The sequence below is a fragment of the Anopheles marshallii genome, chromosome 2, assembly GCF_943734725.1.
Source record: "Anopheles marshallii chromosome 2, idAnoMarsDA_429_01, whole genome shotgun sequence".
NCBI classification, from domain to species: domain Eukaryota; kingdom Metazoa; phylum Arthropoda; class Insecta; order Diptera; family Culicidae; genus Anopheles; species Anopheles marshallii.
Genome location: NC_071326.1, coordinates 75,115,227 through 75,138,901, shown reverse-complemented (window position 1 = coordinate 75,138,901; position 23,675 = coordinate 75,115,227). Strand labels below are relative to the sequence as shown.

The following is a 23,675-nucleotide window of genomic DNA, read 5'->3' as shown; positions in this document are numbered from 1 at the left end:
AACCTTCCCAAACTAATATATTCACTTCGGGAAATACACCATGAGTCTATTGATGCGCTGAAACAAAAAATTGCTTCAGGGCATTCCTGTAAAGATTTACGAAAAAGTGTAATTTTTGGATTGCTTCGAAAAGAACCGATTTTGACATTAAAATATGTGATCATGTTGATAAAGAAGTTTAAAAGTGATAATACCTGTGAGAAGTAATTTTTAGTCATGATCACTTTATCATATGTCTCGTTCTAAACACTACCACCGACAAGTGTGCTGCGGATTGCCTAAATCGAGGCGAAATAACCATCTTTCGTTAAAAATATTTCTATTCACATGAAAGTTCGATTTTCTTTCCGTAAGTTATCACCATTCATATTGTTGTAATTAAAAGTCTTTATATTAGTACCATCATAAGGTATTCAGAAGATTTTTAAAACACAACACAAGCATTGAACTCATTGCTTATAACATCCAGCTGTGGCATATTGTTTATTTAATCTTCTTAACATGACCATATGACATGTACAATGCGGTTCATCTAAATATCTCTAAACATTTTCAATTGCAGTGTCATTTATCGTAAACGAACACACAAATCTTTCACCCGCTAGAGTCCACATTTCAATCCTATCGTAAAAGAGCACCCGCCGAGAAAGATATTAGCAAATAAAACGTTAACCTGCAACACTCCAATCGAGAAGAGGCACCGTGGGACCATGTGCTGTTTGTATTAAAATTAACTACACCAGCTCAACGCGAGAAGTGCTCTTAACGCGGACAAACGGGCAATCAAATTACTACACTTCCCGTGGGCACATCCACTCGGTACGTACTCCTTAACGCATGTTCGAGGGCGGTTAATTAATAACGTCTCTCAAAAGGACAAATATATTTAAAATCGGAATAATAACACTTACAGTAGCATTTTCAGAAACTTCCACTCTACGGTTGGTCCATACGGAATGGAGTGTTGGACGATAGTGAAATTGCATCGCACTTATGCTGTCAGAAGGGGGTCATGTTCTTCTACTCATCGCCACTAGCGAGCGGCACCCATTGACGGAACGCTCGAAATCCGGTGCGATCGACACAGCCGGCACACTTGGCGCACAAATGTCCAACGCCCGGAGCGCGTCAGCAAAACCATAAAGTGGCTTCATTTGGTAAACAAAACCAACAACAACCGTGCTCAAAAGCCTTTCGCTCAATTGGTTGGGCACTTCCGGACGGTAAATATCATTAATTAGCATTTCGTTTCGCACCTTCGGCTCGAGTGCCGTTTGCATTGCTACCGAAAATACTTCAGCAGTTCAAACAGTCACTTCAACGCGGTGGATGCCGGACCAATCGAACAGCCGGAAGTGGAACGCAACGAGATGGATTTAGTGCTTCCTTCACTTCGGTACACTTTCGGTGCAACAACAGTGAAACATTTTTTTTAACCGTTCGTTGCAATTCTCCGACAGGTGTATGTGAGTCAGGGGTTTTCTTGCACTGTGCGGACCGTCTTCACCCACCCGGCCTTATCAGCCGATAGTTGCGTTATCGCAAAACGATAGTTTGCAATCGGCCAACCATCAACGGGAGGCAATAATGTGGCAGGTTTTTCACTTATTGGATCACACTGCATGAGGGGGGCCATGATGAACGTTGTGGAGGAAAAGGCAAGAGGGACACCAATGTTTGCGCATCCGTCCAGGTCGGACGGGGTTCGTCATATCTCTGCGCCGCATGTAGCCCATATAAAAAAGGTGGTAAAGTTTAAAAACTCTCCTTTTTTTTTTGCTTTACCTCGTCTCAATTGTCACTGTTTGCATCCGCCCGACTGGCCGATGATAAGAGCAGACTATCACTAATGCAGGTTGCATATTGCACCGTGCACCATGTGCATCGGATGGAAACAGCAGGGCTTGGCTGCGTGTATCGATTTGCAAGGACAAGGATGGGTAAACTGTGTGTGCCTCGGTGTTGATCCGTGATGGAGCAATAGGTTGACCCGCAGCCGAGCGCATTCGCTGCGACGGTATCTTTTGCGGTAATAAATTCGCTTGCAACACTGTTTCGAGACGTCATAAAACTGTTTTAAGGTTCATAAATTGAAATATTATGTGGTTTTATGTTGTGTTCTAAAGGATTGAATCGAATCCATAATGTCCATTTCGAGTGTCCAGAATGGATTTGGCTGCAAGTTTGAACGATCATATACTTATAGCGATCGCTGCTTTATGCAACAAATTGATTTTTACATAACAAAAACATATCAAACAACGCGGCTTGAAGGTTTTTAAAACTATTACGATACAAATTATTTATTTTCTTTGAAATATACGTTGACTTTCAGAATTGTTTTTGGCTATCAGCGCCCAAAAGTATGCAGTTGATAAAGAAACGGTTCTGTTTTAGTAGAATATTAAGTATTGCTAACATACTTCTAAAGGTCCGCTATGGTAATGTTTTACGAATTTAGTAAAATGTATAAATTCACCAACAAAATTATACGAAACGTCATAAAATTTATAACATTGCATTAAAATATTAAGCTATTGTCTAAAATAGTTGTATTGTTATTTTATTGTGTTAATGCAGAAAATTAAATCCCTTTATTGTATTTCTAATGTCAACGTTAGTATGAAAATAAATATATTAGTATGTATTTACCACTCCCCTAGAATAGTTTAACAAGGCTAAGATTTTATGGCTCATAGCGCCCTAAAGTATGCAATGGATGTGCAAAGGTGCACTATTCACAAATTACTAGTGTGCTAGTGTATCAATATTGTTTGGTGAGTTCAATGATACATTTGGAATACCTTTAAGTAAAAATAAAATATTCAAGGCAAAACCTTCCTCCTACTGATGATTGCTTATTTCTTCTGATAACCCATTTCCAGCAATTAAGTGTTAAGTTATTTCTTATTGCTTTGCTGAGCTGAAAAGATCATGAAAATAAATTTCCAAGATTTCAAAAAAAATCTGAAATTAGTTTCGGTCCTTTAAATTGAGACGTAATCATGAAAATAAATTGATTCGTTTAGATTTACCTAGACTAAATTATCATCCTCTGATATCATCATTTTACATTATGTGCCGTTAAATTTAAACAAATACTTTTAAAAATCATACAAATCAACGGTTTGGAACTGTTTTCAACTATACATATTCGTGTAAATTATTCCTCTGGAATAGTTCAGCAGTGTTTTGGGTTCATTACGCCCGAAAGTATGCAATTTCGGTACAAAAGATACTTAGAGAACAATTTTTACATTTTTAGAGAATTAATTGAAGTGTTTCGCATACTTACAGGTAAACTATTAAATAGTTTTAGCAAAACTTTCCCGCTACTGATAGTGGCTGAAATTTTCCATATATAACCCATCGGCAATCTCGTTCCATTCCGCTCCACGTTGCGTGTCCCCCATCAAAGCTTTCAGCTAACTGATAAAGAAGATAGCAGCAAACGGGAGGGGAAACCGTTCCTGGTCGTGCGTGCATATGTGACAGGCATGTGCAAATGCACAACGCGGCCACCCGTCGGCCACCCGTTTTCTTTTATCAATCGGTGATAATGTGAAATTAAACATTAGAGAATAATACTGCCGTATTAATAAGGTGCGTTTTGTGCCGTAAGGTGGAGGAGGCAGGGGGAATGCAGGTGTGGAGAGACACCTTGCCGAAGGATGATTGCTGCACTGTGGTGCACCGGTGCCAGTGCATGCAGCACCGTTAAGGCTCGACAACACTCGACCGCAGTGATAGCGCGGCCGGGGGACCGAGTAAATCGGACGTTATTGGTCAATTCCGCCGATGTGTCCACCGATGGTCCACCGTTCGGGATCGATAGTGCAGTGCAGTCGATGGTCAGATGCCACGGGCGTTAGATATCGGCGAGAGGATCATTGTTTTAACCGCGTGTAATTGTTTTCCCGTTTGCGAAAGGGATGAATGTTTCAAGTGTCAAATGAAGAATTAATTTTCTTGCTGCTTTGTGAGGGAAAAATGTGTTGATAAAAATATATTTCATGTTGTGTCAAAGAGTGTCTTCCATAAATGTGCCTTATAACGTGTGGAAATTGGTGGTACGAGATAGTATTAACACAGCCAGATCACATTGTTTCGTACATTTCACGCAAAGTAGGTGTTTATTAAGTGCGGTTCGAGCTTTTCAACCATGAGTCAATTACCCACCGGTCAGCCACCAACGGCACCATTTTATCCCTACACCGGCCTACACGCACCGGACGAAGGTTATGATGCGAACTTTCATATCTTTCCCCCGGACTACTATGCGCCGGAGTGTGATTATCGGACGGAGTAAGTATCCCTAAGGGCGATTCTTTGATATCATATCATGCGGGAAGACTATCGCCATGCGCTGCAAAGGTTATTTATGATCTGGCGACGGTGAGAAGTTGCTTTGAACGGCAGCTAGAGATTTGGTTTTACGCAGCTTAATAAATCGAGTTAGCCGTGAACAATCTAATCTACCCCGATTGGCAATCATCACCATTGCCTTTAAGTGAGGAATATGTCATAAAAAGACGTTTTTGGGAGGCCGGTAAAGGTAACAGATTGTTGTTGGCCACTTGAATTTTGGGTTTGATTTTGGTGTGTTTTACTGAATCGGTTGCTATCTTCTCAAGTGGTTCCCGCGTTCCAGGTGGCATTGATCATAAATTGTTGTTTTATGAGGGCAGTTTTTGACGGCTGTTGAGGTTTCCTTTCGAGTTTTCTCAATCTAAGACGAATTGGACGCTGGTGGACTGGTCATGTCATTAGAATGACACAGAAAGACATTGCATTTGTCGTCTGAAAAGTCTGTTTTATGGTCGTCTAAGTTAGCAGAGAAGGTGTGACATGTTAAAATGTAAAAAAAAGGAAAACTTCGGAAGTAGGAAGTAGTTAAAGCTGCCCATCGAATCAATTTTACTCTTCAAATGTTCAAGAAGTATTGGAATAGTCAACATCACCCTCCAAGAAGACCTTAATTTTCCTGAACATTCTATCGAATATTCGTTCCGAAGAAAAGAACTCTGCATTTGATTACAAACTCTCTTGGAAAATAATCGAAGATGAGGTAGTTGCATTTGGGCATCCGCCAGAAACGTCGAAATACGAGACTGACTAGCGACGGCATGCCTTGGCTTTGATCGGTGATTGATTGATCAATTTTAGGCTGCAAATACTTAATAGCAAAAGAAAGATACTACATCTACCTTTAATATTCCGCTTAAAATTTGAAAACAGCTCTACGATGGTTCCAACATTCTCTATTTCGCTTCAAAAACTCTTCATAATGAAATGGCAGTGTTTATGCATCCACAAGAATCGTCATCAGTTGCATATTGGTTGCCGTCGGCATGCAGTCTGAAGGATTTTTGGTGCAGATCAAGATCTCTGATCCGTGAAAATGATTTAAGAACCCTTCACATCTTTAAAAGTATTTAGTTTGGGTGCTTGCGCCTACATTTATGCAATAAGTTTACCTAGCTTAGGGGAACCACGGTTCTGAAGAGGATCTACCTCTTTAGCTGCTTTCTATTGAAAAATGTGAGATGTCGTAGCAAATACTCCGCCAAGCCACCATTAGTGGCCTAACATCAGTGATCATGCAATCTTAGCATACCTTTAGGCGCTGTGCTATAAAATTTGCCCTAATATTTCTTTCGCTATATAATATCACTGTCACTACTAAACATTAGTTTTTGTATTACAATGTAACTAATCTATCACCGCCAAATTACCATCTGAATGATTTTCATCATCTTACATTGTTAGCCTTAGCGGCTTTACCGCACGCTACACCTAATTTGAAATTGTCAATCAAATTTCTCCTCACTGTCTGCCAAATAAAATTAGTACCGGTTCACGTTCAAAGCCCAAATCAAATTAGCCCTTTATCAATAATTGTGGTTTTGCACCGGAACGGTATCCATTCGACTGGGTGGTTGGATAAAAATAAACAAACGACCTTCCGGCTACGGTTCCAACTTCACTCACACCCTTACAATGTATCCAAAAACCAACCAAAACACAATGGCTCTTCATTCAAATTGATCCCGATTTCTGCTTTTTTTTCCTTCCCGTTTGCTTTACGAGACGTTTGACTTTAGGGGCAGAGCCCCCCGTGGAAAGCATTTTGTGTCTGCATTTAGCATGACGAAACCGATCCAATTTCGTGCTCATTTAATTTATAGACCGTTGCCGTATGCACTAGAAGCACCTTAAGTAGATGATGGGAAAGCAATTTTTTAGCAAACATTTCGAACAAATGTGACATTTATAGCAAAATAAAATAAATTGTAGCATTATGCATTGCTTTTGCCTACATTTAGGCGTACAGTGTAAGCTTTTGATGTTAGTAAAAGAAATTATGGTATTATTTTATTTAAAATTAGTTTATTTAAATTGTTTCTTTACTTGTTTAAGCTATGACGATTTATTATTAAATAAATATATTAAATGTGATGATCTTCAAACAGTCTTTTCGATCCTAACTCTTGATCAACCTGATTGATTGGTACTCTGTAGCATAAGGGTGGAAACTATACCCCAAAGCACGCCGTCAACCATTTACAAACAAGCTGCCAAAAGGGCATTCAGTAGGGGGGAATATCGTTTTGTTTAAAAAAACCAATTACAAAGTTCCCACGGCGCTAGGTCCCTCCAACGCCAGGGGATTGTTGATGTACGAATGGTTAACCACTGTTTCGCCTTCCAGACGAGCGGCTCAGAGCGGCTCGTCTAGCAGTAATTGAGGCAATGAAAGTCTTCAACAATTTAACCTCCAATACGCCATCGATAAAGTGCATTTCGTGTAAGTGCAATTGCAAAAACAAAAACAACAACGCCCGAAGTACCGCAACAATACCGTTGATTTGTGGCATTATGCCGCGGAAGGTAGCGGCGAATTAACTTCTGTCCATTCGCCTGTCCCGTCGTGAGTGCTCTACTTGTGTCTTAATGGGTTTCGCTTTTGCCAGGACGGCAGGACTCGCGGTAAAAAAAAACCATTATACCATAACCTCCTCGTGTGATGGCCGTGGGAAGTGACGCGCATTGCTTTGCTAACAAACTAATTTCAACAACCCCAGCAGTTTGGGTTTGTTACACCACCGAAATGGTCCGCATTTTTTTTTTTTTTGTTCGTGTCCCGTTTATATGGCGCATTTGCGTCCCAGCTCGATGGCTTTTACGATCGCTTACATGCTCGCCCGTAATTATGAAATATTTATGATTGTTTATGCGAACACACTGTTTGATGAGCTCGTAACGATAGGGCGCAGGGATATGCTTCAGCAAGGATTCAGCTGCAGCACCCAGGACATTACGGGACCCTCCCCACCAGGGCACCGGGCTGCCGAGTCAAGTGTGTGGATCCGCAGTTGAAAAGCATTCCATTTCCATCGTAATCCAAAATCGTTACACCGAAATGGCCCTTTGGCACGAGGCACGTGGGACGTGATCCTAAAAAGGCCGATCATCGGTGGCACGCGATCCAACCGGGGTACGCGGGGACACTGCGTTGCTGTAATGCTATTTGCCATTTTTTTTTTTGCTTGCCGCCAGTCCAACTTTTGAAAAGTTCCTTATGTCTTCTTCATTACACAACCCTTCATATGGACATGGCAGAGAAGCATCGCATCGGTCCGTGAATCATAAGTGAGGCAGAAAACACTTGCAACCCAACTCGAACGGAACTTCGTGCAAACAAAACATACGTGAAGCTTCACTCTCCATATGTTGGAAGATTTATCGCGCCCTTTTTTTTACTTTACATTATGTTAACCTCTTGCTGCTGCTACTTTTTTGTATCGGTTGCTGTTGAGTTTCATGGGAGTTTAATGGAAAGCTGTTTGGATGCACTCAGCGTACAGAGTATGGCTGAGTGCATGCACACAAACCGTTGATTGAGTGGAATTTGAAGACTCTCTATGCTTATTAGTATGCTGTTTAAATCAATCTGGCATGTTCCCTGCTCGAGTGTGTTTAATGAACGTTTTAAGGTATTACTAAGGGTAACTACTTAAATGAATTTCAAACCACTCGGCACGATTTAGTTGTTGTTTTACTTCTGAAAATAATAAAATTCAACTTTACTACATTAATTAGTAGACTATCAGTAAAGAAGTAATTTTAATTAATTATTTTCTAGCACTTAAAAATAATTTGAAAATAATAAATAAAATTTAAACTATTTTTGATTGATTTACATCAGCATTTTCGATAGTATAATGTAATTTTTTAAAGAAAAAAACAGTTTTCAACTAAATAATTAAAACTTGTGGTTAAATCACTCCAAATTATACAAACCAACTCAACAAGAGAAAAGAAATTTAAAACAAAGTTTAATTCTAATCTCAATCGCGATTTGAAAAAACCGCACGGTACGCCTTCTTTTTCTATGAAATGGGCGTGTCCTAACAGTGGAAAAAATATGTTTAAGTGTGCGTGCGAGCAAACATTAACCCACACTAGACATACAATTTTGCTCAGTACTGTAAAATGCTTCAGTTCTTTAGGTTTCTTTACAAAACTTGTTTATTTTAGTTGTTTTTCTTCATTTTAATTGCTTTTTTTGAAAGGAAAAACGCGTTTTATTAAGTGAATAAAATATATAAACCAAACAATAATTAAACAAACTTATTTACGAATTATAAAACAATCTAAGATTCTTCCCACTTTCGACGAAAACGCTTAATTACTAAAGCAATAGGTGGAATGTATGCCCAAAGTCCAGAGGGTTCGTTGCTTGCGTCGCAAGATACTACTGCGCATGATCAGACACAAGCACACCAGTGTCCTGGCGAGGATGGTTCCCGCCAATGTGACCCACGTTCAACTCACCATCAGCACCATCGGAACATTCAGTAACGTTTAGATCCTTCGACGATCAACCGGGCGTGGTGGCAGTGAACAATTCATACGGAAACGCAGCAAACCTGGCAAAGGAAACAGTGACCGATCCGCGGCTGGAAAAGCTGCTCACAAAATGTGCACCCTTTCTGTCGTGGGCACCCATTTTCATGCCCGCAGCCACGCTCAATCACAGCCTGCTGCGGGCAGCCCTGTATCCGATCGTGCTCAACTCCTCCATTCCACGGTGAGGGTGATTGCTTGTTGTTGTCGCTGTATTTTTTTTTTTTTTGGAGGCTAATTGACAAGGGATTGGTGATTAGGATTAGTGCGCAACGAAACGTGCCAACCGTGGCTTACAACCGGAGCTGATAAGAGTTGATTAACCAGAGTCGCACGGATGGGAAGTGTGTCGAAAGAGACGATTTTATTGTGGTGCTATCTGCGATAGCGTTCCTAATATGTTGGACTGTTTGAAGTGATTTTTCTCATTGGCGAGTTGTGCAAAAGTGAAGTTGTACAGGATGCTTCTACATTCGATGCTTTTGATGTAATTCATGCATACGACGATACAACTATGTTTTTTATCCATTTGATGTAATATAATATGATGGGAAATAATGAAAATCGTGGGAACAGTCGCTTAATCTCGTGCATCTGTATTTAAACATTTTACCATACTACCATACTGCATTAAATTTTAAAATAAATTAGTGTATGATAAAGTGACACTAGTTTTTAGTTGGAAATATGATTTTTGCCTTAAATTTTTATAATGTTATGCCTATAAAAGTAAGTAAATTGCGTGAAAAATATCTTTCAAGTCAATGGGTTTGCTAATCCTCGAAAAATGTAGGGCACCGGCTCGAAATTGTTCTGCGGGTATAACAAAAAAAACCGTGTACGACCATTAAGCAACAATTTTATGTTTAATGTTACTAATAATCTGACAATATTTTGGAGCGAATTTTAAAATGATTTTACGTGTTTTAACGCGATTTTTCCAAAGCGACCGTAAAGTGGTTCTACAAAGTGAAAAGATGTAGTGGAACAGATAAAAGTTGGCAACAATTATTTAAAAAAATTTAATATACTTGAATTTTCTTAAACTTTCACTTATTCTTTATACACTTAATATTTTATTTATGTTAATTCATTAAAAGTAAAGGTTTGTTGTGCACAATTTCTATTTATCTCCTCCCCCAGTAAGGCAATGCCCTTATAGTTATGCTACGCACTGTATCATGAGATTAAGTAATTTTCAATACAATCTTCACTAAAATGAAAGATTCTAGTGATGATAGCTAGTTATGGGAAAACCGGTTCCACTAGCCCCAAAAATTCGAATTCACAAAACGGCTTTCTTTACGCATCCTTGTCATAAATCGAATCTTTCGAATGAATCTCCAATGAATCCTCCATTAATCCTCAATTAAAAAACATAAAATTTAACATTTTTTATATGTTTTTTGTCCTTGTCCTATGGCCTTGTCTTACCCTCTCGCAGCATCCTCGACAGCATGCGAATGGCTCCATCACAGCGCTCGCAACGATTTCACATTAGCAACATCTTGGAGCTAAACAGTCAGCAACATCAACAGCAGCAACAGCAGGAATCTTCCAGCAAAGATCAACCGGCCGTTCCCAGCCTCGCTGCGGCTGCCGTGCTACAGCCACACGTACCTCATCCCACGACCTACCCGTTCACTATATCCGAGCTGGAATCGCAACAAAATGCTGCCACACAACAAACGTTGGATGTGTCCAGTGCGGGTAGCTACCCTGGACCGTCCGTGGACGATCAATCACCCCTTTCGTATGGTGCAATGTCCGCACAGAGCGGCTCCTGTTTGCCATTGCAACCCGTGCTTAATCCTTCCACTATTGGCGCCGGCATACCGTACGATCCACCACCGTACTATCCGTATTCGCACCATGCACACCATCTATTCGGCGGACCAAGTGCTGCTTTGGGCTCATCCGGTGTACCGTCAGAACCGACTCGTTCGTCCTATTCCTACGGGGCAGTTAATTTGGACTATGGTAAGACGACACGTGTCCGGATGTAGCATTACGCATTACTTACTCTCCGTACAAACTCCTTCCAGTTCCTTCGGTAATTCAACACAGCACCGCAAATGAGACGAGCAGTGCGAATGCTCAGCAGCTCAGTCCAGATAGTACCTCGCCCGGTCCGGAACTCTACTCGCTGGCCAGCTACAGCAACATTCCCCGTGTGGTAAACGAAGCATCCGACCGGTTGGTCGCACTCGAGTCCGACGGGCCATCGCTCGATCCGGAGTGTTCCGTCGACACGAACAACAACCGGCACAGTCCGAACGACACGCCGGATGGGCTGGACTCGCCGGATCCACGTGCCACCCGTTCCGGAGGACATCGTAGCGAGCCGGGCACCGGTGGAAGTGGCCACAAGAAACGGAAGCGTCGCATTCTTTTCTCCAAATCACAAACCTTTGAGTTGGAGCGACGGTTCAAGCAGGCCCGCTACTTATCCGCCCCGGAGCGGGAACATCTAGCGAGCATGATTAACCTGACCCCGACACAGGTTAAGATATGGTTCCAGAACCATCGCTACAAAACGAAGCGTGCACAGACGGAGAAAAGCTCTGGCTATGGTGCACCGACCGTGCTCGGTGCGAGTCCACCGAAGAAGATCAATCCTCCGGTGCTGGTGCGCGATGGTAAACCGTGTCAGGATGTGTTGCAGCATCAGCATCACCATCAGCAACAGGCACAGGCACAGCAGCAGCAACAACAGCAGCAAGGACTTGCTCATGCACATCAACACGCACCGTCCGCTCACTTCCATCATTCATCGTTTGGAGCAGTTCACGCGCCTGGATTACAACCGCCGGGAAGTGGAATGCTCACCGGTGGGCACGGTTCTTCTCCACGCATGTGGTGACGCACGCGCGATTATTGGTCGGGACAATTTGATCGATTCTTCGAATAAAGAGTGCAATCTAAGTGAATGAATTTAAATGACGACTTTTTTGCAGGCTGTTATTTGCTAAAGCAATATGTCGAAATGAAAAGTATTAGCGAGAATAAAAAACTTTAGCAAAATGCAAATTCTAACGGACCAATTTACGATACTTTATCATAACGAACATTTTAAATCGATTTCAAACAGTTTCATTGTTGGATGTCGAAATGTGCGACAAATTATCCGACACGTTCGAAACGGTTTCCGACGCTCCGACATTCAACTTCAGTCCCAAACAAAATACCCAAAGAGTAAAATAATTTTAAACATTCACACTTCAAGCTTCTGAAGCCTTTGCACATAAAAGAGCGCTTATTTTTACTTTAAAACAATCGTGAAATATAAAAAAGCATCCCCCAAAAGCTTACTGCTGTTTCGCAAATCATCTCCTTTCCCACGCTGTCAACGGTTTTTGTTACCTGGGTGGCTGCAGTTTGACAGTCGTTGAAAATGCCGAAATAAACAAACATTTTTGCCACGGTAAAACAAATTCGTTAACAGAAATCTTTGCTAGTTAAGGGTGCCAAACTACACGAACAAAACGAAACGATGCGAACTCCTGGTAATTAAACCATTTCTTACCGGACTTAATACACAATCTCAAGCCAGCAGCCTAATGGAGCTGCCTTTACTCGGCGATACGCTGATCGTGCTTGTGTCCCAGGTATGTGCGGGTGTTCGATCCGATCGATCGAAATATGCAACACGTACTCAGTGTGCTGTTTCGGGTTTCTTTTAGCTCATTTTCTTCATCGGAGGATGGGTGTTTTTCGTGAAACAGTTGTTCCGCAACTACGAAATACGGCATGTGTTCGTACAGCTCATCTTCTCATCCACGTTGGCCCTTTCGCTGACTATGTTCGAGCTGATTATTTTCGAAATCATCGGCTTCTTGGATTCGACGTCACGCTACTTCCACTGGCGGTTGGGACTAACGCTGCTGCTCATCATGGTGATCGCCGTGATACCGTACTTGATCGCATATTCCTGCATCAGTAATGTGCGAATAGGTAAGTACCGTTGTGTGTCTGTGTTTATGTGACAGCCCGGCATATCTGAAAGATATTTTCCTTTTATTCCAGTGCCCGCCAGGTGGGTTCAACCGTTGACGACCCTCATCTGGCTTTGCTATCTGTACGGGTTCTGGCGCATAGGCGATCCGTTTCCACTGTTAAGCGTTAGCCGAGGTATCTTCACGATCGAGCAGGCAGTATCACGCATCGGTGTGGTCGGTGTCACCGTGATGGCAATACTCTCCGGATTCGGTGCGGTGAACTATCCGTACACCAGCATGTCTTACTTCATCCGCCCGGTCTTACAAAGCGATGTGGTAAATTTGGAGCGACGGTTGCTTCAGACGATGGATATGATACTGGTGAAGAAGAAGCGCATCGCACTTGACCGTAGGAGGAACAAACCGAACCAGAAGCAAAGCATCTGGGGCATGATAAGCAGTGTCACGCAAAGACCTGCCGGTGCAGAAAGTAAGAACGAACCGAATATCATTCAAGCTTAGCATAATTAAAATTATCACCTCCTTTTTAATCCCAGACATTGGTCAGCTACGGTTAGAAATTTCCGCCCTAGAAGAACTTTCCCGGCAACTCTTCCTCGAAGCGCACTCGATGAAAAACATGCAGGAACGGCAACGATGGGCAGCTACACTGCAGGGCAAATACTTTAACGTGCTGGGGCATTTTTTTAGCCTGTACTGTTTGTGGAAAATTTTCATCGTAAGTCACACACACATCCCTCGCTGTTATTAGCCATGTGCCTGTCGCGTGTAATTATTATTGTTTACTTACAGTGCACAATTAATATAATCTTCGACCGGGTCGGCAAAAAGGATCCGGTAACGCGCGGTATCGAAATTGCGGTGCACTGGTGTGGCTTCGAGATGGACATTGCGTTTTGGAGCCAGCATGTTTCCTTCCTGCTCGTAGGCTGCATCGTCGTCACCTCCATCCGTGGCCTTTTGCTAACACTGACGAAGTTTTTCTACAAAATTTCCTCTAGCAAATCGTCCAACATTATCGTGCTGGTGCTCGCCCAGATAATGGGCATGTACTTTTGCTCGTCCGTGCTGCTAATGCGCATGAACATGCCCGCCGAGTATCGGGTCATCATAACGGAGGTGCTGGGCGGTTTACACTTTAACTTTTACCACCGGTGGTTCGATGTGATCTTTTTGGTGAGCGCACTCGCGACCATTGTCGTGCTGTATTTGCTTCATAAGCCGCCCAACGTTGACTCTAGCATGTAACAAGGAAGGGGGACCACAGTTAATTACTGCCTATTCATCTTTGCCACGCAACACGGTGAGAATGATGGCGGTACGATTGTTTTACCGTGGAACCTCAATGCCATGCGATGGCGGACCAAACCAGTGGACAAGCTTCTTCACTACTGTAACGTAACATCAAGTGATCGTATTAATTATTGCTGTTAATGTTTTTCGTTGCCAAACCAAGAACGTACGCCACATAACGTTCCGGTGGCTTAGTGGTCTCACACCCAATATCCCAAATATGCGCCACGCGATTTCTCATGCGTTCACATATACACATACTTCTGCTTGCTGTTTCGTTTATTTGTTTTTAATCCATTCCGACATTCACGACAGCTAACGCTGAGGACATGATAAACTGTTGATGTAAATAATCGAGAAGAAAACAATCAATAGCAACAAATAAAGGGTTGTATTGAAATGGAAAAAAGGTCCTTGGTTTGCGCCAATACAGGGCATAATGTTCACCTGTTCCCTTCAATTTCTTAGATCCGGGCATGGCATCGGCATCATCAGAGGTACATCTGAGGCGGCGTGAGAAGTGTAAATTCAACTAAAACGCTAGGTCTTGCAGATTTTACTTAGATTTAATGCGAAGAAGATAAAATATCTGCTTTTCGCTCTAATCGTCATAGCAGTTGACAGTCACCTGAGTAACATTTGACAGCGACTATCTGAAGGTAGTAGAGGTGTTCTGATAACTTCGGACAACAACTTAAGCGAAGAAGTCCTGAGGGGCATTGCAATTGGACTACTATGATACTTTCGGCAGTCTTCTATGGTCATCAATCTTGAACGACATGGGCAGAGGATACTTTTCGGCGTAAAAAGATATCCTGGCCGTGGCTAAAACCGAAAGAATACAGCGTGATGAGGATGTCGGACACATTTTCTACCAGTAAAAGGCACTCATCCGTATGCGTAGAAAAACACGGCGAATTCGCTGACAGAATACTAACTGCAGCTACTAACTACTGACAGGAGCAAAACCTTCCTAAGATATTGGAAGTAGCCGGGAGTTCCTGGAATCAGATTGATGATTTGACGATGCCAGCACGATTTGCTCAGTGGACCAAAAGGGGTTACAAAGGATACTGCTTATGTATATATTTATGAATTGTTTTAAGAAGCAATTCCCCTTGAGTTACCCTGTAATAATACCAACAAATACCACGCTTCTTCCAGCACAATTCCTAGTAATAAATAATGATTAACAAAATCGAGTTCGGGGCCAAAAAAAAACATGGCCTCACACTAGCACCAGTAATGGGGACCCACCATCAATAGTTAATGCTTCCGCCACCATGCCCGCCTTACAGTCACTTAATCAAATGGAACTCAAATCAAATCGTCGGCGTACGGTTAGCCGGATCAATCGCACCGTCGTCCTGTTGTTTTTTGCCTGCTCGCAACGGGGGTACTAACGTGTGTCTAAGAGTCATCGAACAAAACAGAGCGTGCCCTTTTTCGAGCATCAATCCAGTGCCCGTACGAATGGAACGACCGAAGGCTTTTTGTGCATTTTTTTCTTGTTCCACCTTTAACCCACCGAAACCGTTGTCATGCCGATGGTCCATTTTATGAATAAACAACCCCTCGAACAAACACACACACTCACCAGTCGCCCCAGTGGTGTAGGGAGCCGTAGCCATGGGCCAGGGCCAACCGTTCTCGTTCGGCTCTGTTCCGATCGCCCGCTGTCAGTCGACCGTCGGTTCACACGTCATCCGGTACACGGGAACTACAACATATGATTGCGGTTCACGGTGAGCTCGCGTACGAAGGTTACTGCGAATGTTTTGTGCCGTGCGTCCCGTAGATCGGGTGTCCCCAGCCAGAGTGTCCCGAGGTGCCAAGAAGGCTTGTGGAGCTCCAGCGCACATCGTTAATCGCAACCGTCCCGATCGGGGGTGCGAAAGTTCCCTCGGTTTCACGGGCATTTGGACATTGTTAATCGATAGCAGGTTCATTAAAGTTCACTCCTTGCTTGGCAGACGGTCGGCCAGGGTGTGATCATTTACGGCTCCGTGCGCCGTACAAATTGCCACTGTGTTCCGTAAGAGTTTATATTCGTTTTTAAGCGCAAAGCCGCAACAGTTGCGATGGGCAATTAATAATACAGTACACAAACCAGTGTCCCTTCGTCTCGCACACGGCCCCCGTGATCGTATCTTCGCGCGTACCGCAACCACGTTGTAAATAGTGGAGCGTGAAATCAATCGATCGTTGTTTGATCGAAACGGGTGGCGCATTCGGCACACGGAGAGACTACCGTGTGTGCCTGCAGGCGGTTTGACATGCAACAGCAACAACAGGTTGCAGTGTAGGACGCTTCGACAAACCGAGTGTGTCCAGCTTTGGTTCTTTTGTCACCGATACAGTTACCCCGCTTTGTGTTGCAGTTTGCGCGTCATAACAAGTGCAATGAGGAGTGAGAAAAGTGTACAATAATTTATAAGCAATTAGTGTACGGTGGGCGCAACGGACCAAGGGGGTGGGGGGAGGTGAGTTTGGCAAGCGTGAAGTAATAATTCCCCCCCCACCGACGGCGGATGCTTCCATGTAGCGCGTCGGTTGCGTGCCGTGGACCATAATGGGTTGCAACACTAGCCAGGAGATACCGAGCTACGGCGGTGGACAGAAGGCGACCGATTCGGCCGCCGCCCTTGGTGAGCTGCTGGAAGGTGATATTGAAGAGGGTAAGTTTAGCGAACGAAAACTCCCCCCAAAGCGGTTGATGGAGACGCCCGGTTGCTCATCACGGGTGCGATGGAGGCGCATGGTGGTTTGTAGATTTCACCACATTTTATTACTTTATATGGGTGAAAATTATATTTAAAAACTGGTTTACAAGCCATTATAATCCTTGGAGTTTATTTTTAAACTAGTGAGCTTTTTATGTAGCTTGAATTTATAAAATTTTATTGAAGAAAACTCTAATATTTAACAAAAAGATTTGTATGTTATACAAATTAACAATACGAAAAATTACTATACATTGTTTTAAATAACAAAAAAAAAAAGCTATAAGAATAAAACCATGTACACACCTGCACTTACAGGTTGTTTTAACGCTCCACTCGACCTGCTCGATTCTGCCCGAATTGTGCTTTTTTATGGGTGATGCTTTCGAAAGCTCTTTCACTTTCTCTCTCACCACGCGTGCTCTCACTCTCTCCGGTTTCCATTCCACGAAAAGCTACTCGCACATCGCAATACTATTACATCACGCTCACGCGTACACGATTCGTGTTCGGTTTCGCCATCGGTTCGGGCTTTCCGAGCAGTGGCAGCGATCCCGATTCGGGGTTTTTTTCAAAGGCTGTTATTTGTTGCTGCCACTGGTACGTTCACCACTGGGTATCTGTGGTCACCGCGGCGAGCGCGTATGGGTGTGCGTGTGTGTGTGTGTGTGCAGCCGGGTTCGGAACGGTTCGCCCGACGCTTTCAAGGCTTTTCACTCTGAAGTGATACGCGCTGCCGTGCACACGTGAAACCACGGGCTCCCGGTCGTAACCCTGTAGCGCGAGCGTACCGTTTCTTCCCGTCTTGAGTCGGGCTGCCTGTTTCGACAAAGCAAAGCTAGCTGGTATAACCGTGTTCCGGTTGGTTCGGTCAGTTCGTTCGAGGCCGCCGACGGTGCTTAAAGTTGGTACGACCCGGTTGCATAATCGCGTGTGAAGTTCCGTGTTCCGAACGCGCGGCAGCTCTGTGGCAGATTCGCGCACACCAGCGTCCGGTTACCGGTGTTTGCCCGTTTTGCGTGCGTGTTACATCCACCCGTGCGAAGTGACACAGACCACTTCACCAGCCGCCCAGGAAGCATCCGGCAAGAAGCTACCGGGAAAACAGCAAGGTAACGTTTTATCACGATTGTTCATCGGGTTTCGGTTCAACCCGGACCCGGGTTCAAACCGTTACCGGGTGGCCTCCTTCCAACGAGGTGTGGTAAATTATTAATATAATTGTTTTTCCAACAACCCCCGGAATCCGGTTGCTTCGTGCGGGATCCCGAGCGCCGAAGATTTTGTGTGCGCCCACCACATGCAAGCCACCTCGAAAACGGCAACGGAAAAGCGAAAACTTCTCCGCCTATTGCCGCGTTATCATCAATCTAACTTTACAAAACCGTGCTTCGCTACTTTGAACCGTTCCGTTTTGCGCGTTGAATTATGTACGCGGGCGGTTCTGTGCCGTTGGCCTCCAAATCGGAACGGATTTTGCTAATGCGCCGTTCGTTGCTGCTTTCCAAGTAATGTCCGGCAGGATCCTCCGAATCGATCTGCCAGTTTGTGGGCCAGATTCCGATTTCCTCCGTCCGACCGCTGCTGGAGGAACAAAGGGGGAACGGATTTTGGGGGTTGATGGGGGGATCTTTCGGGGGTGAATGCTTATTGATTTCATGCTTCAATTTTTGATGCACTTCCCGGTGGGCTTTTACTGCGTCGGCTTGCACAACACCGACCTGGGTCCCTGATTGGACGGATGGATCGATCGAACCGAAAGAGGCCCTCCACTGGCAACGAAGACTTTGATTCAGTTAGCTACCTGCAGCAAGTACCTTCAACAACACAATGTAACGAATGCCGTCCGTACGGCTCACCGGTGCCTCCACGACATTCTTCACCGTCGTTTTGTAAAGCAGGGCGCCCACCGTTGCATAAGAACCCAAACCGTGCGGGGGGCCATATTGGCTCCTGCCTGCCATTCTCGAGTGTTTCTGCTTTACTTCACTTCGGTTCGGTTTCGCTGCGGTCGTTTAATGTTCACCATCGGTAGCCGTTTGCTTCCATCTTGTGCTGTCTCTTTTTTTTTTTGGTCGAAGTGAATCGAATTCGAATGGAATAGTGAAACCATTCTTGCTGTGTAGTGACAGCGTTTTTTTTACATCCTCAAAAACTCACACAAAATAAAGACACTTCATTTCTTTGGGCTGTCTTTTTATTGGGGAACTTACTTATCGTGGCAAAGTGGGGCTTGTTTTTTTGTTCTTGAGAAATGCACGAAGGGTGCGAGCGAGCCACGTCTACTTGAAATGACTTTACGATGTTCTATAGGAGGGAAGGCGAAACACTAAACGATTCAGTAGCATTACAGCATTACGGAGGCATGTTTGGGAATGTTCCTGAGCCCGAGTACACCGAGTGGTGTGCCGCAAGGCAAAGAATTATTCCGTTTATTGATCTCACCAGGAAAAACTTGACATTGAGGTTGGGTGTATCTGATTCAGAGTCATGAATCTGTTTGAATGAATCTGATTCTCCTTTCAAAAGAGTCATAAATCTGAATCTCTGTTTAAAAGAATCATTAATTTGAATTTGTTAATTTAATTAATTTGACTCTTTTCAGCAGAGTCCTGGATCCTCAAAGATGCATGTATCTCCGAAGATTCGAAGATTCATGAATCCTCACAGTTGAGTGACTTGCCCTGGTGCTTTATCGCCATTCTTCCTCCCGCACCGTCCAAAGTTCCTCTAACTATCCTTACAAGGCCTCGAACGGGTTTGATCAACCACTGCTTTGAATCTTTTGAGAGTCCATTCCTTATCTGAATGATCCTTCACTTACGATTCATATGGATGACTTCTCTTAAATGATTCATTAAGCTAAACACATTAACCTCTATTAGCTTCAAAAGAACAGCTACAACAAACGATTTTATTGTATTAATGAAAATAATCATGTAAGAATTTACACACCGTAATTGTGCCTAGAGTACCCTCTTTACATCCTTTAGCCAAATGACACAATCAAATTAGCTTCAATGTGACCAATTTAAATAGTAATGTTTTCCGCCTGAACACTTAAAAAAAGTTCCCTCCCACACCGTCTGCCCAAATACAAACGCATCTCTAATAACCCTTGCAAAGCAATTGGACAATAAATCTTTCCTTGCACTACTGGAACGTCCCAGCCTCAAGTCCTCGCGGGCCTTCATCTTGTAAGGCACCAAATCGTCCGTTTCATGGAGGACCCCACCACCCTTAAATGTGGCCATTTGCATAGAGACGGGCGCTTATGAATAAAATTATCTGGTGCCAGTTCCTTTCGCACAAAATGGTCCCCAAGATGGATTGTACATATAACGGAGCAGCATTTTATTCCCACAAACAGAGTGGTGTGTTTTTGTTTTTGTTTTCTCCGTCCGGGCATTATCTGGGGCATCATATTTTGTCTTTCTTCCCGTGCGAAAACCCTCCGACCCCGAGTTCGGTACCTTTTCCTTCGACGATAAACAGATTGTCCTGTTTTTCTTCTGGCTATTTGTTTGTTTGTTGCTCTTCCTGGCGGGCTGTATTGCTGTAGCTCCACACCTAGGACGAGCTGGCGTTCATGGTGAATGGAATTTAAATTTCGTTGAAGCTTGTGACCACAGACGCGGAGCTCCATGATAGTGTTGTCCAAGGAGAGTAATGCATTTTTAGTGTACAATAACAAATATCTCTACATTGTGTACGTCTTGCATGGGAAGGGTTTATTGAAAAGCTGTACTCGGAGCACATGTGTATCCTTTATTTACTTTGGAAACCATTTCATCGGTTATCAAATTATCCCAACCCCTAATGCGATGAAAATCTCATTCGCTCATGAATAATTTCGGCAAATCGCAAAAACCCCTTGCAAAGCAAAAACATCTGCGACGCTCACATAACGCTCTTGGAAGGTGTGCGTTGTCGGTTGTTTTAAACTTTCAGGAAGAAATGTAAATATCTCTTCGATTTGTACCCGGTTGTATGTGGAGCGTTTGAAAGGATTCCACTCAACCTCTCTCGGTTATTACACAGCACCCAGCTCGCTATCTAAATTAAGTTATTTTCCGATTATCTTCATTCTACCTAGAAAAGCTAAGATGAAATGTATGGAATAGATTAACTTAATACGAGCGGAACATGACTGACGCCATTGCAGATTTGCAAACTTTCATTGAAATCCGCAGTATTTACCTGCGGTACGTATTCCTGTACCGCAGTATTAAGAAATTGCTAAAATATTTTTTATAAGGCAATCACTTACCTGTTGAATTTATAAACCACACACAAACAGCCATGTAATCATGTAAAAAATAGCATTGCCAAAAGTCGGATCGTTTGATAAAATTCATTTCATCAAACGTCAACCGCATGTCCGCACGGTGCGCCCCGTATTCAACGTCAGTTTTGACGTTTGCGCACCGTACGGTTTTGTTTACATACCGCGTTCGCCCCAGCAAAGTTCAATCGCCAAACGCAGAAAACGCACCGAAACAAACGAATAAAAACGCGTCCGTGGTGCAGTTTTTTCTAATTTGCCGGCGCCTATTTTCTCTTACCTTTTCTTTGCCAGCCCGATAAATAAAGCCACGATGCTGGAAATCACGTGCAACGATCGGTTGGGTAAGAAGGTGCGCGTGAAGTGCAACCCGGACGATACCATTGGCGACTTGAAAAAGTTGATCGCTGCCCAGACCGGTACGCGCTACGACAAGATAGTGCTGAAAAAGTGGTACACTATATATAAGGACAATATCAAGTTGGCGGACTACGAAATTCACGACGGTATGAACATCGAGCTTTACTATCAGTGAGCTTGCGGTCCGAACAGAATACAAAACACAAAAGGGACGCGATTGATGCGACGTGCTTCCGAGGCGGCGTTCTGGTGCTGGTTGGTTGTTGTCGTCGTATCGATTTTTGGCGTAGCTTCTTCGTGACCGAGCTATACCGTGCTTTGCAGAAGCGAAACCTGAAGCAAAATTTTAACAACCAAGTGCACAAATGGCACACAAACATACGAATGCTGAATAACGGACGGTCAATAGCTTCATTCGGTGGAATGCGAGAACAAAATGATCAGGGCAACGAAACCGCAAAAGGCAAGATTTTAATGATAAGTTTGAGAGATTGTAACTGTTGGGTGGAAATAAAAATGTACTAAAAGCCAACTAGCCGCACACACACACCAGGCTCGTATTGTCTCGTTTGCACTGTGAACCTTTAATGTTTCTCCCCATCCTTCTTCGACCAGCGCTTCTTCCAGCTCGCTGGTTCCTTTAGTTATCGCTATAAACTATACAGCAACCAATCGCATGAAGATCAGATTGTGCACCACTTGTAGTACCACGAACCGGTGGTGTGAACGATTCCATGCCTCGCATGCAATGATTTATCGGTTATGGTAATGTTTGCAGGCGTGTGTTACCACCCATTCCGTGTCAGTTTTAGAAGTAACATATTCATGCTATAGCGTTGCCCGTCAATCTGTCCCAAACGGTATACAATACACAACAATCTCCCACCGAGACACACCCCAAAAACTTCCCATTTCCTGCGGATCGTTTTCCATCGCACTCGAAGCAAATCTGTGAAACTCCTTCCACCGGGTGGGGTGACGCATCGGGTTGTGAAGTTGTAAATGACGGTGGCCACAGAACGTGACGGGCTTATGAATTGTTGCGTAAACGTTGTCAATGCAAATTTCAATTCAATTCGCCACGAAGAAGTTTGCTTGGTGCTCGGTGTCACCGTAGTCCGGAGTGCCAGGACGTCGTGACATTGGTGAATAACGGCATAAAACGGCACCAACAAAAGGACATGAAACTATTGTCTGTTGGCCGAAACGGTCATAAAATGGATAAACTAATTGGTTTTGTAATTCAATTGCAGCGCAGCAAAAGATTTATTTATTACATTTTTTGCGAAGGGAATATTTTAACTTCTATAGAATTTTTTTTATTGAATCCATTTTAGAGAAAGTTGGTTAGAAGTTAGAAAGTTGTTTATCCATCTTTTGCAATTTTTTTTACTTTCGCCTAGTTCTGTTGTCCTTAAAGTTACCCTTTATGAATGAGTTATTTGACTCTTGGCTAAGATATTTTATAACTCTTTACTTCCATTACCAACTCATTCTCTGTGAGTTAGTTTATAGTGAGTCCCATCCCTTAGTTTACTCTCTCGCAAATGATTTCTTCAGTTTGCGTTTCACCAAGGAAGTCTTGTTTTAGAGAAGTCGCGAACTACGGACGAAGTTTCCTTCCCGTGTTAAATGTGATCTAGGAGTGATATGTTCTGTAATCGAGTCTCGCGAAATGTCCGCTGCCGCATTGTCTCATGTTGACCAAATGCAAAGACTGGACAAATTGGAAGAACTCCGGAAAGGGTTGACTGACAGATGGGGAGAACCTTTGTCGAACCTAACTCTAATCATGACATCTACGTACGGTCTGCATCGCTCGTGACGAACATTCGTTTTCTAGACTTCGTGGTTCCTACTAATTTCCAAAAGGATATCCCAAAGATGTCCTTTGTTCATGCCTACTAGTGTCGTTAGTGGCCCTTTTTGTGGATGTTTCTAGGGTATTCTACTAGTGTTTGCCTCAAAATATCGAACTCACTCTATCGTTCTTGAACTACCCTCAAGAGATAATGAATTCTATCCAACTTCGTGTTAAACGCACTTCAGATAGTCTCAAGCTAGAGCAAGAGAAACAGAGCGTAAAAACCACGTCCACACATTTCCATGGTGAGTGAAGTTCCATGTGGCTTCTAGCTAAGTTCG

The 23,675-nt window shown here is 43.4% G+C and overlaps 4 protein-coding genes across 4 annotated transcripts in view; all 4 read left to right on the top strand.

The window, feature by feature from the left end:
• Positions 1-4,162: 4,162 nt before the first annotated feature.
• Positions 4,163-11,773, top strand: LOC128718570 (homeobox protein vnd-like). The gene is made up of 3 exons (XM_053812192.1): positions 4,163-4,305; positions 10,355-10,890; positions 10,956-11,773. Exons 1-3 carry the CDS (start codon positions 4,163-4,165, stop codon positions 11,771-11,773), a joined length of 1,497 nt encoding a protein of 498 aa, XP_053668167.1.
• Positions 11,774-12,470: 697 nt separating this feature from the next.
• Positions 12,471-14,117, top strand: LOC128708031 (Golgi pH regulator). The gene is made up of 5 exons (XM_053802988.1): positions 12,471-12,518; positions 12,594-12,864; positions 12,937-13,338; positions 13,406-13,587; positions 13,662-14,117. Exons 1-5 carry the CDS (start codon positions 12,471-12,473, stop codon positions 14,115-14,117), a joined length of 1,359 nt encoding a protein of 452 aa, XP_053658963.1.
• A 2,617-nt stretch (positions 14,118-16,734) lies between these two features.
• The window catches only part of LOC128719004 (neuromodulin), a 64,856-nt gene continuing 57,915 nt past the window's right edge, over positions 16,735-23,675 (top strand). The window contains exon 1 of the mRNA XM_053812625.1: positions 16,735-16,840. Coding sequence (XP_053668600.1) covers positions 16,735-16,840 — 106 coding nt within the window. The remainder of the gene's footprint in view (positions 16,841-23,675) is intronic.
• Positions 21,484-21,705, top strand: LOC128719005 (ubiquitin-like protein 5). The gene has a single exon (XM_053812626.1). The coding sequence runs from the start codon at positions 21,484-21,486 to the stop codon at positions 21,703-21,705; it is 222 nt and encodes a 73-aa protein (XP_053668601.1).

Excerpts from the sequence above, each read along its gene's own strand:
- LOC128708031 (XM_053802988.1), top strand. The coding sequence starts at position 12,471 with ATGGAGCTGCCTTTACTCGGCGATACGCTGATCGTGCTTGTGTCCCAG. Across the intron at positions 13,339-13,405 it reads AAGACCTGCCGGTGCAGAAA|ACATTGGTCAGCTACGGTTA; the intron begins GTAAGAACGAAC and ends TTTTAATCCCAG. Across the intron at positions 13,588-13,661 it reads GTTTGTGGAAAATTTTCATC|TGCACAATTAATATAATCTT; the intron begins GTAAGTCACACA and ends GTTTACTTACAG.
- LOC128719005 (XM_053812626.1), top strand. The coding sequence starts at position 21,484 with ATGCTGGAAATCACGTGCAACGATCGGTTGGGTAAGAAGGTGCGCGTG.
- LOC128718570 (XM_053812192.1), top strand. The coding sequence starts at position 4,163 with ATGAGTCAATTACCCACCGGTCAGCCACCAACGGCACCATTTTATCCC. Across the intron at positions 4,306-10,354 it reads GAGTGTGATTATCGGACGGA|CATCCTCGACAGCATGCGAA; the intron begins GTAAGTATCCCT and ends ACCCTCTCGCAG. Across the intron at positions 10,891-10,955 it reads GGCAGTTAATTTGGACTATG|TTCCTTCGGTAATTCAACAC; the intron begins GTAAGACGACAC and ends AACTCCTTCCAG.